At 35.5% G+C, this 17986-nt stretch overlaps 1 protein-coding gene across 3 annotated transcripts; it reads left to right on the plus strand.

Annotated features, from left to right (window-relative positions):
- The first annotated feature begins 962 nt into the window (after positions 1-962).
- On the plus strand, positions 963-15417 carry LOC110375431 (carnitine O-acetyltransferase). 3 transcript variants are annotated; one of them, XM_049835803.2, is made up of 13 exons: positions 964-1262; positions 3393-3428; positions 7664-7903; positions 8056-8267; positions 8954-9107; positions 10769-10943; positions 11295-11482; positions 11819-11919; positions 11992-12111; positions 12234-12356; positions 12585-12783; positions 12993-13130; positions 13573-15417. In XM_049835803.2, exons 1-13 carry the CDS (start codon positions 1212-1214, stop codon positions 13786-13788), a joined length of 1953 nt encoding a protein of 650 aa, XP_049691760.2. In that variant the 5' UTR covers positions 964-1211; the 3' UTR covers positions 13789-15417. The 3 variants fall into 3 exon arrangements, with proteins under 3 accessions (XP_049691761.2, XP_049691760.2, XP_049691759.2); XM_049835802.2 differs by lacking the exon at positions 964-1262 and adding an exon at positions 3285-3303; XM_049835804.2 differs by lacking the exon at positions 3393-3428 and having other exon boundaries at positions 963-1262.
- Positions 15418-17986: the final 2569 nt, after the last annotated feature.

Raw genomic sequence — 17986 nt, forward strand, 5'->3', positions numbered from 1 at the left:
GCCCAGCGTGGCGTGTCGTGTTTACACATTCGGCCAATGTTTAGTTCGTCACCGGCCGCTGAGGAGGATAGTAGGTACACTATTGTGTTGCGTGTAAAAATAAATATGGTAGTAAATATAGTAGTGTAGTATAATATAAATATACATATATTAGTGTAGTATACAATGAAATAGCCACAGGCTTAATTACTTCGATGTCCATCGCACGTGGTTTGCCAGGCAGCAATGAGCCACGCGCCAATGTGTAAACATCTTTTGATCGTGGCCTCCCTACATTTGTGCATTGCAAAGTTTGGCCCAACACAGGCCAATATGTACTGGGAGCTTAAAATTTTCCTGGTCGTATAACGGAACGTACCTGTAATCAACAATTATTTAAAAATAGAAAATAGGGATTAATAAAAGGAGAAAAGAAGTCAATCAAATTATTATCCGAATGTCCCGAGAGATTTTGAAAACAATGTCGAAATCAGAATTTCTTGGGTCTCGGCTCAAATGGCTTGGGGTAATGTTTTTTTTAACTTGGCAAAAGCTCACTAATGTAGTACGTGCAACGGCATATGTCACTCTCATGGAAACATTTTCTTTAAATCTCAGAAAGAAAACCTCCCGTTCAAGGGATTTTCTTTTTTTTCTTTTAATTCTTGTTTTTAAAATCTCGATTATTCCATATGTCAATGGATTATTCACATTACTATTTATTTGGGACTAAAACCCTGCAACACTGGAAATGTCATTTTACTGACTCGAATAAATAATGATTATTTATCTCGCTTATTTTTTTTTTTTGCCTAATAATTTGAAAAATGTCTTCTCTGTTCAAGGGCAAATCGATAAAGGACAACATCAAATCCTTGATATCGATAACATGTTAAATGGAGAGCTGCAACCAGCTGCAACGTTGCACGATTGCTACGCGATCGCAACGCCGTAACTGACAAAGTGGAACTAATCCCGTTCAATTTAAATATCCTATCTGTTGCTATCACGTCTGTAGTTTGATACACACAGTGCTGCAGTTACACAAAAACCGGTCAGCCAGACTCATATTACTCTGCATAATATACTATATAGTTGCCTGTGCCATAATCATAATATTCACGTTTCCTTTAGGATTACCACGTAGGCACTAGTCTCTGCATTGTTTGTTGTCAGTCTGGTCAGTACTTTGCACTTGTAGTTAGTTAGATAGTATACAGTTACGTAGACAGATGTTCGAGAGTGTCAAAGTACAGGAATCTCGCTATCAGGAGGATTGTGCAGTAAGTTTATTTATTGTATTACGTACAGATATTGAACTTAAGATCGAAGAGTATTTTAAACGTAGTTTTTACAAGGTTTTTTTATAATTTTTAAACTTAAGTTTCGGGGTCAGGGTTTCGGCTGTTGGGTATCGTTTCTATTTGAATTTTTATTTTGTAGAAATGTAACTGCTTATAAGTTTATTCATACGAAATATCATAAATATAATAAGTACTAAGAAATATTGATATAAATAGTCCTAATTTGGTCATATATTTGTTTTTATTTCTAAAATTTGCCGTTTTTCCGCGGTTTCACTCGCGTCCCATGGGAACTACTGCTCGCACCGGCATAGAATATATATTCCATTTAATTCGCGGAAAATATAGCTTTCTAACAGTGATAGATTTTTTAAACGGTCCTGTAGTTTTTGAGTTAATCCATTATAAACAAACAAAAAAAAATCCTCTTTATATATCTCTCTCTAATCTCTTATTAGTAGGTATAGATAATTTTTAATTTACCTACTTAAACTAATGGTTGGCTAAAATATACATACATTTAATGTAAAACTTATTATTACCTAATTACTAATTAAACCTGATGATAAATATACACTATATTGATACGGGTATATATATTGATTGATTGGATCACAGCACATGCAGCGGACACGGCTTTCATGAAGTTACTACATTTGCTGACAGCAGCTTCCTTCCAAAATGCACCTTATTCATATTTATTTTAATATTTACTTTTTAATGTGGGGCTGTGGATGTGGACCTGCCATAACAAGCCAGCAAGGGATGACCCTTCACTACCTGCCTATCTTTTATTGTATAATTTTTCTTTTTAATTGGGTTTGAATTTTGAATTGCACTAGACAAACCATTAGCGGAGTATGACATCACTTTGTTAACTCTTTCCATGCAACTGATACATTACATTTAGGGGTGGGCATGTGTTTCAACAACTTTACAACCTGTCACAGACAGTGTGAGGTTTTATACTGTTCAGAGTTTTATATTCATACATATACTTGTTTGCAACACAAACATTGTTTGTGACTGGCACACAATATATATCTATGTCAAATAGTAATGTTCTGTACTGCACTGGCTCCAGAACATCACATTTCACGGTTTCACCGTGGCACTCCAGTACAATATGGCGTGGATTTGTGTAGTCACGAACACTGGCCAGCATGCTGAGATTAACTTGGAACTCAGCCATGATATTCACAAACAGTCCACATGAAATTCGAAATTCAATTTGCTTAAAACGGGACGCTCTTGTTTTCGCTCCTCTCTCCGTCCGTCCGTCACCAGGCTGTATCTCATGAACCGTGATAGTTAGAGAGCTAAAATTTTCACAGATGATGTATTTTTGTTGCCGCTATAATAACAAATACTGAAAACTAGAATTAAATAAATATTTTGGGGGGCTTCCATACAACAGACGTGATTTTTTTGTCCGTTTTATAAATAATGGTACGGAACCCTTCGTGCGTGGGTCCGACTCGCACTAGGCCGGTTTTTTTTCGGAGATGGGGGTATGAAAAAACAGTAAAACTAAAGACATGGTCACTGAATCACTACAATAACCAATTAAATAGCTTTTGACACAATTCAATGTGACTGAGATTGCGTTATTAAAAATCTGAAATGAGGGTCCGAATAAACGAGTCAATATCATCAACAATATCCCGTTTATTGGAGCGTAGCCATAAATAAATGTTTATGAAACATACCTTCAAATGACATTATAAGTTTTTGCTTGTCTCATGTAAATTTTAAAATAATCTATACTAATATTATAAAGAGGAAAACTTTGTTTGTTTGGTTGTAATGAATAGGCTCAAAAACTACTGGACCGTTTTTAAAAATTCTTTCACCATTCGAAAGCTACATTAGCCACGAGTAACATAGGCTATATTTTATCCCGGTGCGGGCAGTAGTTACCACGGGACGCGGGTGAAACCGCGGGAAACCGGCCAGTAATATATAAAAACATATCGTTGTCTGGAGGAAACAATATGTGGGTGGGTCGATATTTTTGCATGTAAGTGTATGTTTAAAAACGGACCTGTAAAACGGGCTGTCTATGTGCATGCACCCTTATTCTGTTTAAGTAACGAATTATTCTTTCAGGATAAAAATACCATGTTGCGCAGTATTAATAGAGTTGTAAGTATTCGTGGTGTTTTCATTGTGTTTCTTTTCTGTTCTTAATTAAGGTCTATTGTATTTACATTTAATTTTTTTACTATTCACAAATAAAAAAGCATAAAAAAATTCAACCACATCGCTATCAGCGGGAATCGTACTCAAAATACATATTCTTTGACCGAAGTTTACGCCCCAGCCCAGTGGCGGATTTACAAATTTGCCGCTAGTAGGCCATTCAATTTTTGCCGCCCCTAATGATTGTGAACTTAATGATTTTTCTGTCAGTTACCTACTAGATTATTTTTGCAACCCTCTATGTACCGAAGAGTTTAATTTGACAGCGACTTTAAAGCGTATATCTAACATCTGTAAATTTTAAACGGGTCGATCGATTTTCATCAAACATGTCTAAGAACACTCGCCCGTAAAACACCTGTAATACAAAAAAGAAAACTAAATTGAAATCGGTTTATTCGTTCGGGTGCTATGATCGGTGGCAGCGTAGCATCGGGTGATATAGGGGGCGGACTAGCTAATAAGCTTGAGCTTTTTTAGTTTTGGGACACAAAAGTACCAAAACAAGTGTGAATAAACCACTGCAAAGAGAAGAAGCCGCGAGCGTAGCGAGCGCGAAATTTTTGAATTTTGGGACGCAATGATACCTAAAGACATTAGAAAAAAGTCATTGTCAAATTGTGCGAAATTTTTGAGTCTTGGAACACTAAAATACTCAAACAAGTTTGAAAAAAAACAGTGTAAAGTGAAACAGCTGCGAGCACAGCGAGCGCGAAATTTTTTGAGTTTTTGGGACACAAAAGTCCTCCACCTCCTAAACAGCTTAGAAATCGTTAGCGTAGAGCGTCAGTTGTTTTTGCTACTTCGGTGCTTTAACTTTTTAATAGATTGAGGACTCACAGAGCGCAGAATAAACCAGAAATTATGAAAAAGCTGCGAGCGAAATTTATTTAAGTATTAAATTTATTTTTATTAAAACGATATTTGAATATTTTAAAATTCATGATTACATAAGTTTAAGTATATATTACAGTGCGCTTATTAATCGTTTATTTATAAATGGATTGTGTACTCGTATAATTATAAAAAAAACCTGTAAAAAAATAGCTAAATTTGCCGCCCCTCTAAATCTGCCGCTCTAGGCACTGGCCTACTTGGCCTATTGGTAAATCCGCCACTGCCCCAGCCCTTTAATCCCGAGTGGACTCCATTAAGCTCTTGCTTAAGTGTTGTGTTACTTTTTACATCTTCTCGTACCCGGACAAATTATAGCCGTATGTTACTCGGGGCAGCGTTGCTACCCAACATTGAAAGAATTTTTCATCATCGGTTCAGTAGTTTCAGAGCGTTTAGAGTACAAAAAAAAAAGAAAACAATTTAAAGAAATGAAATGAATGACTTTAGAAGAAGAAAAAGTTTCCTCTTTATTTTATAGTATTTAAAGATAGGTATTCAATATTAATTACATCACTAGCTTTTGCCCTCGACTTAGCTGCTTGTGTTTGATACATCATCATTGTCCCAGTACCCGTTGTTGTTCCTCATGCCTTGATACATTATAACAGCCTAATTTATTTTAGTAAATAGTATATTTTCTGTGTTTGGAACTAAAAGGTTTTCCAGACAAACTTAGCTTCACCTTTTTGTTTTAAAAGTTGTTTATCAATAGGCTATATTGCTAGGCTCGTTGGTCTTGCAGTCGCATAGCGCGACGTCAGTGCATGGCGTCTCGGGTTCGATTTCCAGGTCGGCCGAAATCGTTTTAAATACGGTTCAACTTTATAAGTATACTAGTTTCCACCGCTGGTTTCAGCCGCGTCCTGTGGGAACTATTTCGCGCACGCGTATAAAAAGTAGCTAATTAAAAGCCTTCCTCAATATCTGACACTGAAATATTTTTGCAAATTAGTTTCCGAGATATGTCCGTATTTCTACATATTGAATAATAATTAAAGTCAGTTTACTTGAATTGATTGAAAGCACTGTCATCATAGTATCTGTGGAGATCAAAGGGGGAGGCCTATGTTCAGCAGTGGACGTCCTATGGCTGAGATGATGATGATGATGATGATGATGATGATGACTATCATCATAGTGTTAAATATTTAATGACAACGCAAATTCTTTGGCTGTAGTCTTTTCTACATAATATAGGCTAACTCTTTGGTCAGAAGTGGACTCCAGGACTCCACTAAGCGCCTGCTAATTTTCCTCGATAGACTCTGGGTACGATTCTCGCTCCCATGCGCGATGCGGATGATTTTTTTATTCTTAACTTTAGTTTATTTTTATGTGACGGTGCCGGATTTGAATAGGACTTCCTTTATATTCCCTAAATAAACGCTTAATAACATTACATAACATCCGCATCTGAAGCACGGTGACGGGTAAATCATCATTACAGCATTCCCAAAGAGGGTTGGTGTCAGACAGTCGTCCGACTTTAAAATATTTGCCTAAACCTTTTGCACCATGTATAGAAAACATGTGATGTATAGGCGAGTTTAGAAGGAGTAAACATATTGCGTCGACCCCAAAAATAATTGGGCAGGAGAATAGAATTTTATTTTGTTTTCTTTAGTAGATAACTTAAGTTTAAGTGTTATGTGTACTTATATGCCTATATTTCAATTTACCAAGGGTTATCCATGAAAATTTGCTAAAAAACTAATATAAACACTTTTTTAGCTGTACGCAAAATGTAAATGCGTTCGTTCCCCACATGAAACAATCCACAAGTGACGGATAGTTTATTAATTCAGTTTTTAGAGACCTTTTAACTATTAAAAAAAATCCTGATCCTTTTGAGCAGATGACAATTTAATAATAATAAAATATGAATGTGTTACAAAATTTAACACCAATGTCTTTTGACGGTAATTTAGATTGGGAAATAATAAGTGTAGCCACAAAATTATTTATTGGACACATAATTAAACTTCTAATTTTATAACTAAGCAACGAGGAAATGACATAGCCTCTAATAAACTAATTCGTCTTTTTTACAACGCCATCTACTAGAAAGCTTCAATAAAAGATCATCAATTATTGTAACTTGTCCTTCTTATTTATACATTGTCATCTAATTTACTAACTCGGCCTCATTTTTACAAAAACGAGCCAAGAAAACAAGATCAACGTTTTTCTTGGCTCGTTTTTTTTTGATGGTATAATTTAATTTGGATTCATTTTATTTAGCATATTGCCATTTATAACCTTCAATTAAAAAACATTGTATTAAAAATTGAAGTTAGTGACGAAATCGAATCGCTGCAAAACCAACTCCACGTAGTCTTGTCTGCCCTACCCCTAGAGTGCAATTCAAAACCGCGTAGGCGCGGAGGGGCGAGGCATGGGACCGCCGGAGCCCCGCAGCGCCGGAGCCGTGACAGAAGCCATGCTTGCTGCATGTTGCATGCTTACTTCCATGCTGGGTCAATTAATATGGGATGTGTTATATTTTAAACAAAAAACGCCGAGTTAAAAAATTAGAAGCTAAATAAATATTTTTATGATGTCACTTAATAGTATTTAAGAAGCTTGCTGTTAGAATGCATGCTACAAATTTAGATGCAAAAAAATAACCATCATGCTGAGTTGTATTTAGAGTGGAAGATAACTCGTGGCCAAGATAGTATTATTTAGATGCTCGACGCTTTATTAATTGTGGCTGACTTAGTAATTTAGAAGGCAACATACATTTTTGGGAGCGAATAATGATATTAAAAAGAAGCCGGTTTAATTAGCACCCATTTAGATTCAGTCTTACAGGTCAGTTATTTGCTCACAAGAAACATAACATAAAAAAATTCAAGTGTCTCTATGCAATCTTTCCATCGTAAAAAATAAAAAGATATCATAGAAGCCAAGTTCTGTTGGAATTATTTTTTAGTTTAAATCAATATTTAAGTGACTTTATATGCGTTGACTAAGAATTTTAGACAAGGTTACACTCCAAATTAATTACTGAAAAAAATAATCAATAGTCTGGGAGTAACAGTCCATTAAAGTTACAAAATGTTGTCAGTCACTGACCGATCACCAAAAATCTGAGGCATGTAGGTACGTGATGTAAGGTTAGACCGGAACTAAAGCGTTGTTACCATGAAAAATTTTCTTACACCGAGGTTGATTCCGAAGAATTTGAAAATTATGATTCTTATTTTATATTCATTAGGTACACAACTATATATTATGTAGGTAAATATAAATGATTTAACAATATTGTAAATTTTCAGTGTGGACCTAAAGGTTATATATTAGAGCCATATGTCGCATCTATTAAATTGTCTTGCAATTATACCGCTGCTAAATCGAATGGCAATGTTCAGAAGTTGCCAAGATTACCAGTACCCAAACTCTCCGATACGTTGGCGAAGTATTTACTCACTGTTAGACCCTTTCTAAACGATGAAGAATTTGCAAGGACAACCTCGCTCGTTAAAGATTTTGAGAGAGGGTCAGGACAACAATTACAAGTGAGTATAATTGTCTTCCTTGGTGTACGGCAGCACATGGGTATATTTGTGTTTGTGATCTAGCCTGGATTAAAAAAAAAACAGATTATTGTAAGATCACTTTGTCATGTTTTACCCAGTTTAATATTATTTGGTATTCCCTTATTTTACAGGTTTTGTTAGAAAAGAGATCCCAGGAACACCTAAACTGGCTGGAGGATTGGTGGTTAAACACTGCTTATTTGGAATACCGTGATCCCGTTGTTGTGTATTCTAGCCCTGGTCTAGTTTTTCCTTTTAGGAAGTTTGAAACACAGGACGATCAATTACATTATGCTGCCAAAACATTACTGGCTGCTTTGGAGTACAAGTCTCTCATAGATAAGTAAGTTGAAAATTTTTATATATTGCGCGAGAGATTGCACTGTGCTTCCGGCACCCGCTAATGCTTATACATATATGTAGTTGAAAATGATATCTGCGCAGCAAAGTGCGATTATCCGAACCACCATTACCATTGGCACAGAGCATTGTGTTTAAGTATGAGTATGGGTTCAATTCCAGGTCAGACTTACATTGGTACTAACCAATGTAAGTTTTCAATATTTTTTGTATACACTTACAAAGTATATCTTGGACACCAATGACTGTTTCGGAGTTCAACTGGTACGTGCTTAAGGGTGGTCAGAAGGCAGTTAATCTGACACCAAGCTTATTAAGGGCTATTGGGTTGCCCGCGTACCTGGGTTGAGGCGGTCAGATAGGCAGGCAGTTCAGGTAGGCACTGGTAATTAGCTGCATCCGGTTTGACTGGAAGCCTACCCAACATATTGAGAAAAGGCTCGAGAGATGATGATGAGAGTTTGCGCGAGTCGCTGCGCAGAAACAAATTTTAGGTAGGTATACTTAAACGAATGGTGTAGTTTCGAACTGCCATCAAGTTTTGAAATATTACAGAATAAGACAGAAAAGATTAAAACCGGTCGCGGCGAATACAAATTAATTTAATGAGAAACGTAAAATACTTTCAAAGATTACCGGAATGTCTATTTATTTTGTTTTTATTTTTAGCGACCACATTCCGGTTGACATGATGGGAAAAAGTCCATTGGATATGGCACAATATAAGAAAATATTTGGAACATGTAGAATACCGCACCCGAAACGAGACAAGCTATCTTTTAACACCAACAGCAAGCACGTTACAGTTATCCATAACAATCACGTAAGGTTCTTCAATTATTTTTACTCATCAATTTTATTTTATTTAGGAAACAAACGGTCACATTCAATTTTATGCTTTTCAGCTTTTGAATCCAATACATAATACATATTTATAATACCCACAGTGCACAATGTGCAGTGGTAGTCGCAACCCATTATTGTGAAAAGACCTTACTAACACAAAAATACGTAGGTTCATCATCAACGTTTCCCAATTTTATGGGACTAAACGACAACCACCAGCTTTCGAAAAAAAAAAAACATCAAAATCGGTTCACCCAGACCGGGGGCCCGATTCTCCTAAGTTAATAATGTCAAAATCGAGTAGAAATCGAATCGCAATATGATCGCAATAGCAGTTTTAACCATATCGGGCATTCTGCTACTAATAAAAGACCAATAGTATTCGATTGACATTTGATTGGTGTGCGATTGGTCTGCTATTTTGATGATTTTAGTCTATACGGTAGTTTGCTGTACAATCATTTTGCAATCGTAAATCATTTGCAGACAAAATGATTCATTATTGAATGACAGAAAAGGATAAAAAAGTTTATTTCAAAGAAAAAATAGCGGAATGCCACATACGCTTCAATCGTAATCGAGTTGGGATTGGATCTCAGTCGAATCGAGTCGAACGTCAATCGAAGGTCGCTTAAGTAAAATTAGGAGAATCGGGCCCCAGAATTATGATGATACCGCCTCCTCGTGACTGCGATTGTTCTGAATCCCGATGAACGGAATATCGAAAGTTTTTGATGATGAAGTACCTAATATCGAAGGATTTAAAATCCGGTATCTAAGTTAATTAGAAAAATCAGCCGGTAATGCTTTCAATATCGTATTGTGATCAATTTCCAGTAAAAAATGCATTGCGTCATCATCTTTTTACATTTTTAGTATGAGTTCGTTTTGCAACTTACTGGAATACCATAAGTACCGTTAGTCTGTGATATAAATATATCTAAAATACTTACAACTTTGTTACTTGAGAATACAGAATAAAATTTGATACCGTGAGCACGGTTTCATTAATGAAGTTGACCTTGTCGGAAAGACCTGTTTTCACAAGCTTTCAACATCTCAAAAATAATAATATATGGCCACGTTACACTATTAAAAATAATACTGCTGTAAAGATTTATAGATCTAAGGCCTGCAGCATCTAATGTGGCTTCATGTTCCTGCCGCGACGGCTGTTCTCATATCAAAAGATCAGCCAGTGATGGCGCGCCGTGGCCGTGGACGCCCATTATTACATATAATTTGATCTTATTGATTTTTGTTTTACTTAATATCTAGTCTATACATATAATAATTCTTAATATTCAAAAAAGGTCATCTTACCTGGCCACCATTATTATATGTATAATTTTCATCTTATCCATTGCTCGCTTGTATTGGGTGCTTGTAGGTACCTACACTTGTAAATACGATAAAAAAAATAAATTATTAAACCCAAAAACATTTCCCCCTCACGCTGCATCCATAGCGGTGATTGCGAGTGCTTTTTCACCAATAGAAAGACCCAGTGAACTCGAGCCTTAATCAAACCAGGTATTGTTTAAAAATATTGTTGTTTGACTCTTTATTGTAATCCTGAAATTGTTGCATCATTTATTTTATTAGATGACATTACCCACTTACCTAATTCTATTTCAGATCTTTCATGTAGACCTCACGGGAGAAGACAATTTGATACTGAATGAAAACCAAATTGTCCAACAACTGAAAAAAGTGATTGATCTTTCTAAGACACCAACTAATGAGGGCATTGGGATACTTACATCTGAAAATCGCGATTCATGGGCACGAGCATACCAACTCCTTGCTGAAGGTAATCCTATTGACTCGGTTGGTTTTTGTAGGTAGTTACGTCCAGTGCCAGCTTTGGGGGGGGGCGGATGGTCAACCTGGCCGTCGCTCCGGATCTATATTTTTTTAATATTTGTGTTTTCGGAACTTACTTTTGTATAATAACTGCTTATAACTATAACTTTTGTATAATAGTTAAAACATAAACTCAAATGTAGAACTTTAATAGACTTTATAGGAAAAAAGTTTTGAACTAAAAAAATAAAACAAATTAATTTCTGAAGTAGTACTTTAAGAAAAAAAACTGTTAAAATGGTTGAACTAATTTATTAGATTTGAAATCTAACATTAATGATTATTACCTTTGTTTCAGATAAAACAAACCGGGAATCCTTAGCAGACATAGAGAAAAGTTTGGTTGTTCTCTGCTTAGACGGGGCTGTTGATTTGTGGAAGTGTAAGGATGCAAATACTCGGAGAAACCTAGCTGGAGCACAGACAATACACGGTGGAGGCTCTACCAGCAACGGTGGTAACCGTTGGTTCGACAAAACTGTACAGGTTATATACTTACCTACCCATTTTAGTATCACTACAATGTTTTGTGAGTCGTCCTTAAAACGGCTTTGAAACTATCAGTTATTGCGCAGTTTCCTTGGCCACTGACATTTGAACCATTTTTCTTGGCGATATTTCCAAAGCCTCGCCATTTCAGAGGAATTCGAATACATACGATACCTACGAATGTATCTAGGTCCGTCTATTAGTTCCGCAATCAAATACTTGGCTGAAACATGACTATTTTTGAGGAAAGGTTCAAGGTTTTTCTTTTGCAATTCCGTGCGAATAATTTGCATTTAATTCTGTGTTCCTTTTATAATAAGAACTAATTTTTAGTTCATAGTCGGCGCTGACGGAGTGACGGGGCTAACCTATGAACATTCGCCGGCGGAAGGCCAGCCTATAGCAGTTTTAACGGATTTCATTATTAAGTTTATGTAAGTAACTGTCTCGCTTTTTAAAATGTAGAGCACATGTAATGTGAATATAATGTACAATTTATATTTTAGTGAAGAAAATAAAGCATCCAAAACGACTTCATCGAGTCCCAAACAACCTACACTGTTGAAATTTAATGTGAATGCAGAGGTCAATAGTATGATAGAAAAAGCCAGAAATAATTTAGACAGGTGAGGTTTACATTAATAATCATCTTGCACTGGGTCAGGTCATTTGTAACATTTTTTGTGGTCACAACAGGTCACTTGATTGGCAGATTAAAATGATTGATGTCGATATTTCAATGTTTCAGCTTAGTTCAAAACTTACAATTGAACTGTTTCCAGTACGACAAGTACGGTAAAAACTTCATTAAGACTCAAAAATTAAGTCCAGACAGCTATCTTCAGATGGCTATGCAACTAGCCTTCTACAGGTGAGAATCTTGATTATTATAATACAGGTCCAATTTGTGATGTTTGGTTTTGCAGAGCGTAAAGTCAGGATTTCATCATCTGAAAGTTTGTATGTGCTGTAACATTAGTACCTACCTAAATGAAAGCTTCAGTGACAACGTGCCACATAATATATAAATTCTATTGAAATATGAAATACGCATAATGTACATAACTTAGATAATCCAATGTCGCTATTTTCTTTTCAGGTTACATAGTGTACCTGGGGCTCATTACGAATCTGCAGCAACGAGAATGTATGTAGGAGGACGGACAGAAACAATACGGTCTTGCTCGATTGAATCCATAGAGTTTGCAAAAAAGATGTTAAATCCTCAAACAAGCCCGAAAGACAAAATTTCTGCATTAAAAAGTGCTATCAATTCTCACAAAAATTACACAGTGCAGGTATGTAGCCGTTGTACACCGTACCCTAATATTTTTAACTAAATATTGCATGACCGTACTGACCATAATATAAATAATTTCGTTAAAAATATTATGGTCATGCAATATTTTTACAAAATTACATTAATCACGTATTTATTTCTAGAACCCCATTTTGTTAATCCCTAGTTAATTTTGATTATAATCAATGTATGTTATTGTTGAAACAGGCACTTCAGGGCTTCGGCGTTGATAGACATTTACTCGGATTAAAATTAACTGCCATCGAAAATGGCGTGGAAATACCAAAATTATATTCTGATCCAGGCTTTACTAAGAGTGCTCACATGAGGATTTCAACTAGTCAGGTAAGAGTAATACCTACTATAGCAACAATATAAGTGCGAAAGTTTGTAAAGATATACATATGTGGGTCAACCGCCCTTCCCGACATGAGCAATGCACATTGTTACACATTAGTTCGCTAAATTAGCTAAATATATATAAACATTTAAAAATACCTTTGTGTCAATCAGATATGTTCCCATAATAGGTACTTCCAAGAAACAATCGAATCCAAGCGAATCACATTTCATGCATAAGTACAGAATTCTCTATTTATCAGCGTGTCACATATGTAACTGACCGTAAGCCGTAGAGAATCGGTACAGTGTCGCGCGCACACAAACATAAGTGCTGTCCAAGACCTTAATGTGGACAGCAGAGCAGCGCGTATCTACGATTTAAAAAATCTCTGGTTTATTACTCTTCTACACAAACTAGTTTTCTCAAAAGCCAATTTTATTCCAGGTGGCTTGCAAATGTGACGGATTCATGTGTTATGGACCTTTAGTGCCGGACGGATATGCAACCTGTTACAACCCCAGAGACAACGATATAAACTTCGCCACTGCCGCATTCGTCAAACATCCAGACACTGATTGTGATAAATATAGGAATGCTTTGGAACAGTCCCTTCAAGATATGCATGACGTATTAGCTAAGAATGTCACCTCGAAACTTTAAATTTTTGTATATCTGTAGATATAGGTACATACTTTGTACCTACGGGGTTTTTGAAGTGGGATTTATGTACCAGTGCTGAAACCAATTTTAGGATTCCAGTAATGTTTGAAAGATTGGCAATTCGTAACAGATAACAGACTCCAAAAGACGAAGACTGAGAGCTTGTAGTGGCCCAGTATATATCAAACGCACGCTTTATCAACAAAAAACCGCGATATTTCAAAAGTGGTTAAATAACCATAAATACTCATGAAAGAGTCACTCAACTGAATTATTTCATTTTTGGCTTCACTAAAATCAGTCGATTACCGATCTGTCTACTATTGTACATCTGTGGCTGAAACTACACTTCTAAACTACTAAACTAAGAACAGAACAAAGTGATGTTCAAAATACCTTTAAAAATACCATCTCACTTGATTTTAGATACAGAGAAAGCATGGGCAACAAATATTAAGGGTGATTTCCGTTTCCATTTGTCACATTGAATATGAAACAGGCCCTGGAGTAATCAAAAATCATCGAATAACAGCTAAGCTAATAAGCAGCTTTCAGTAACTTAACTAAACCAAGGTACGAAATCCCATTTCATCCCCAAACACAAAAATCGAAAACTGCCAAAATGCATTTTGAAATTATTATATCACGGAGTCGTATTTTAACTACTTTATTTAAAAAGACTGTTATTTGTGTTCTGACATGAACTTAAAATTATAGTTCGTGCCATGCTGGTACGTGACAAATGCTATGCAACCAAGCACGTAGCGTTTGGTTATTGATTAGGTACTTTTTACTTTCGCTCTCCTACTCAAATATCATACTTTTGAGTAAAATAGTTCCCATCAGAGTTCATAATTGTAAGAAATGGATGAACTCAGAATCTTCTTTTTCATTTATATTTATTTAACAATAACAACAGTGCAATCATCGGTGACGCTTCGCATCGCAGTTTTGTTTGGGAGCTCTTTTAGACTAAGCTTTACACCTCGCCAGAGAGCCCTCTTGCGTTAGAACGTTGAAAACATTGTGATTAATTATAACTTTAAAATGAAGTTATTCTAAAATAATATAAATCTATGGTTGTGGGATTAACATATTATGACTTATACTATTAAATTATTCCTACTGTGTTTTATGGTGACGGAGAACCTGAGAATAAAAAAATGTTATTTAATGTATGTATAAGGACAAATGCATGTATCTTTAAAAAGTATTCAAATAGGAACACCCACAATAGGCTCGTCGTAAATTGTAATTGGTATTATTTGACTACTGCTATTATTAGGTTTTACTCATGTAAAATTGTAGTCATGAAAGCAATATCCATGACAATATCTACTTGTAACTAGCTTTAGGAACTTGTTTCCGTACTCGGACATGGATAAAAAGTATTCTATGTTCGTCTCCACTGGTTTAAGCTTCCACTACACCAAATTTCAATTGCACGGTTCAGTAATTTCTTTTCAATATAAGTATACCAGATATATTCTCAGTATTCCTTTGTTAAAGAAATAGACTATATTAGATAATACACAATTAGACGAGCCAATTTGGATGGGCTATTACTGTACTATGATATGTAACCCAAATGCTTTTATATTTACACAATTAAAATAATGCAATACTTAAGTCAATTGTTTTTAATCTAAAATACGCACAAAGTCCTTGTCCTTCTTATATGTATAGTTGCATATTTTGTTGAGTTGGACTGCATGTCCAAATGTGTTGACACGCTACCGCATTAAGAGGACGAATTGGAATTTTTGGCGCCAAGGATGTCAATTTTTCTCAGTAAATACAAAACGGATCAAAATACAACTTGGTTACCTGAAAGTTCATGATATAAACCTTATTTTGTTAGTTGTAGAAACATGATTAGGTAACTTTTATAACAGAGAAAAATATATCAAACATACCTCTTTTTAAAAAGAGATTCACATATTATGGGCAAACGGGACCGATTAAAGCCTCTTAACTTTTTTAGTAGTTGAGTATATACATACTCTTTAAAATTGTAGTAGGATTTTTTATCAAATTATCATTTCTAAATAATAAAATTACAAAACCATTTTGTCGCTTACGACTTTTAGTTATAAGCTAGCGCGCGTATTGTTATCCTCGCCCCGCTCAGACGCTCCGACCCCTTTTGGCGCCTTAGATGCGCGTGCCGGTTATGGAATTATTGTTGACCACTTCCTCGCCTTAAACATAAAATACATACCGAGCGCTGTGAGAGTCGAGCTGATAACTAAGATAACTGCGACACGACGCAGCTATTATACCTACAACGTGTTGGGTACAATGGTATCCATAAAGCTAAAAGGGGGTTAAATGGCCCCTTATAAACAGTAAATTAACCTAATTTTGAAATCATTGTAGGTACGTATATATAAAAAATATTTGAATGACATGGCATTTTGCACAGGTTGGCGACGTTTTTGGCTATATTTTTTGTTAAAGTACACGTACACCTACATTATTACATCCAACGTGTATCGATACGATATATCGATGTCTCATTTGTGATCTTTTACCTAAAAATGAAAAATTAAAATAATTGTAAGGACAACAATAACAGTTACTTAATCGAACCATTATTTTAAGCAGCAGTTAATACCTATGATTTTTTTGTATTTGTCCAAAAAATCCTCAAGATTATTTCTGCTCAAATGGACTACCTACTAGGTACAGAATACACGATGCTCTCTAAATACATTGTCTAGAAGAGTAGTCTAGGAGGATAAAAACTGAGCGAGTAAAAATACTCCTTCCGGGGATGAAAATGATATGTATTTTAGGTGCCTACACATATCTTTTGCGATTCGTTACAATATTTATATAGCGTAGACAATAACATTCTACCAAATAAAGATTAAAAAAAAGAAGTGTTAAAATTCCGATTGAGAATTAAGGCCAGATTTAATTTCTTTATATTGAACTTCCTGCATTGAAACGAAATGAAAAAACGAATTATTAGAAATTAAATGATCAACCAATACCTATGGATCCTCCTAAGCCACCATTTGGAAAGAGGCGGCTTGGCAATAGTCACAGTATGGGAATGTATAAAAACGTTTCCGAAGCACGCATAGCCTGCCGAGGCTCGCGCATTTCCATAATGTGATAAATGCTTAATACAAGGGTCTAGGGCTCGCGACCTGCACATGCATTTAAAAAAAGCTTACATAAATACAATATCTACTTATTATCTACATTAATAACCTATAAAAGTACGTCAATGACTTAATTATGATAACAGACAGCACATCAACCTACCTCAATCTATCTTTCTTCAATAGATTTTCAACCGTACCTATCACAAAGTAGAACGTTAATGTTCGATTGGTAAAATTATACAGAATCGAGTAGGTTGAAGTGCTTGCAGCTGTACGTAATTATTTCTAATTCGACTACGCGCAATCGCTGCCATATCTGATTTTTACCCACAATGTTGCACCACTATCACAAAATAAAGTTATGAATTAAGTAGATATATAAAAATAGGTAATTCAGGTGAACTTTTGATAAGTCTGCACGTGTAGATAATTAAGTACAGAATTGAAAACGGACCTATTCGATTTCGCTTGAACATCAGGAACAGCAAATACCAAAATCTATTCAGGTTAAGACGTAGAGAGTCTAACGTAAAAAAGCGTTTGAATAACTACAATTGCCCAAAAACAAAGTTTATTTTTAAATGCAGTATAAATAAATTTAGGTGTAACATAGTTATGACAATGATTAAAAGTACCTACTTTTATAAATCAAACGTACCTAATGTGTAAAACATAATACATAGTCCTATACCTAATGTGTAAAACATAGAACTTACATAGTTTGTTAACCTTTTTACATATAATAGGTAAATAGATACAATTTCTTATAAATTTGTAGTTACTCGCCGGTCGGTGAGTACACAGAAGTTTTTCGGTAATATTTATTATGCAAATAGAATAGGTATACCTATGACCCCAGACACAAAGAAAAGTTTAAATCGAAGTTTGACTAACTTGATGTGTCTGGTGTTAATTAATATGTGATGCCACCGCTGCCCTAGAGAGTAGCTCTTCCTCGTTTACTTGATTGGCGAGTGTTCGGCACTTAGTTCTTTGGATATCTGCCGATGGTCTCGCCATACAGTTAGGCGGAACAGTCAACGCCGACATAAAGCTCCCACAGGTTACAGGGATAGCCAGAC

Source organism: Helicoverpa armigera, chromosome 6, assembly GCF_030705265.1.
Source record: "Helicoverpa armigera isolate CAAS_96S chromosome 6, ASM3070526v1, whole genome shotgun sequence".
Classification (NCBI taxonomy): Eukaryota; Metazoa; Arthropoda; class Insecta; order Lepidoptera; family Noctuidae; genus Helicoverpa; species Helicoverpa armigera.

Coding starts and splice junctions, on each gene's coding strand:
- LOC110375431 (XM_049835803.2), top strand. CDS start 1,212: ATGTTCGAGAGTGTCAAAGTACAGGAATCTCGCTATCAGGAGGATTGT. Junction 11,483..11,818: donor GGTTCGACAAAACTGTACAG/GTTATATACTTA, acceptor ACTAATTTTTAG/TTCATAGTCGGCGCTGACGG. Junction 11,920..11,991: donor GATTTCATTATTAAGTTTAT/GTAAGTAACTGT, acceptor TTTATATTTTAG/TGAAGAAAATAAAGCATCCA.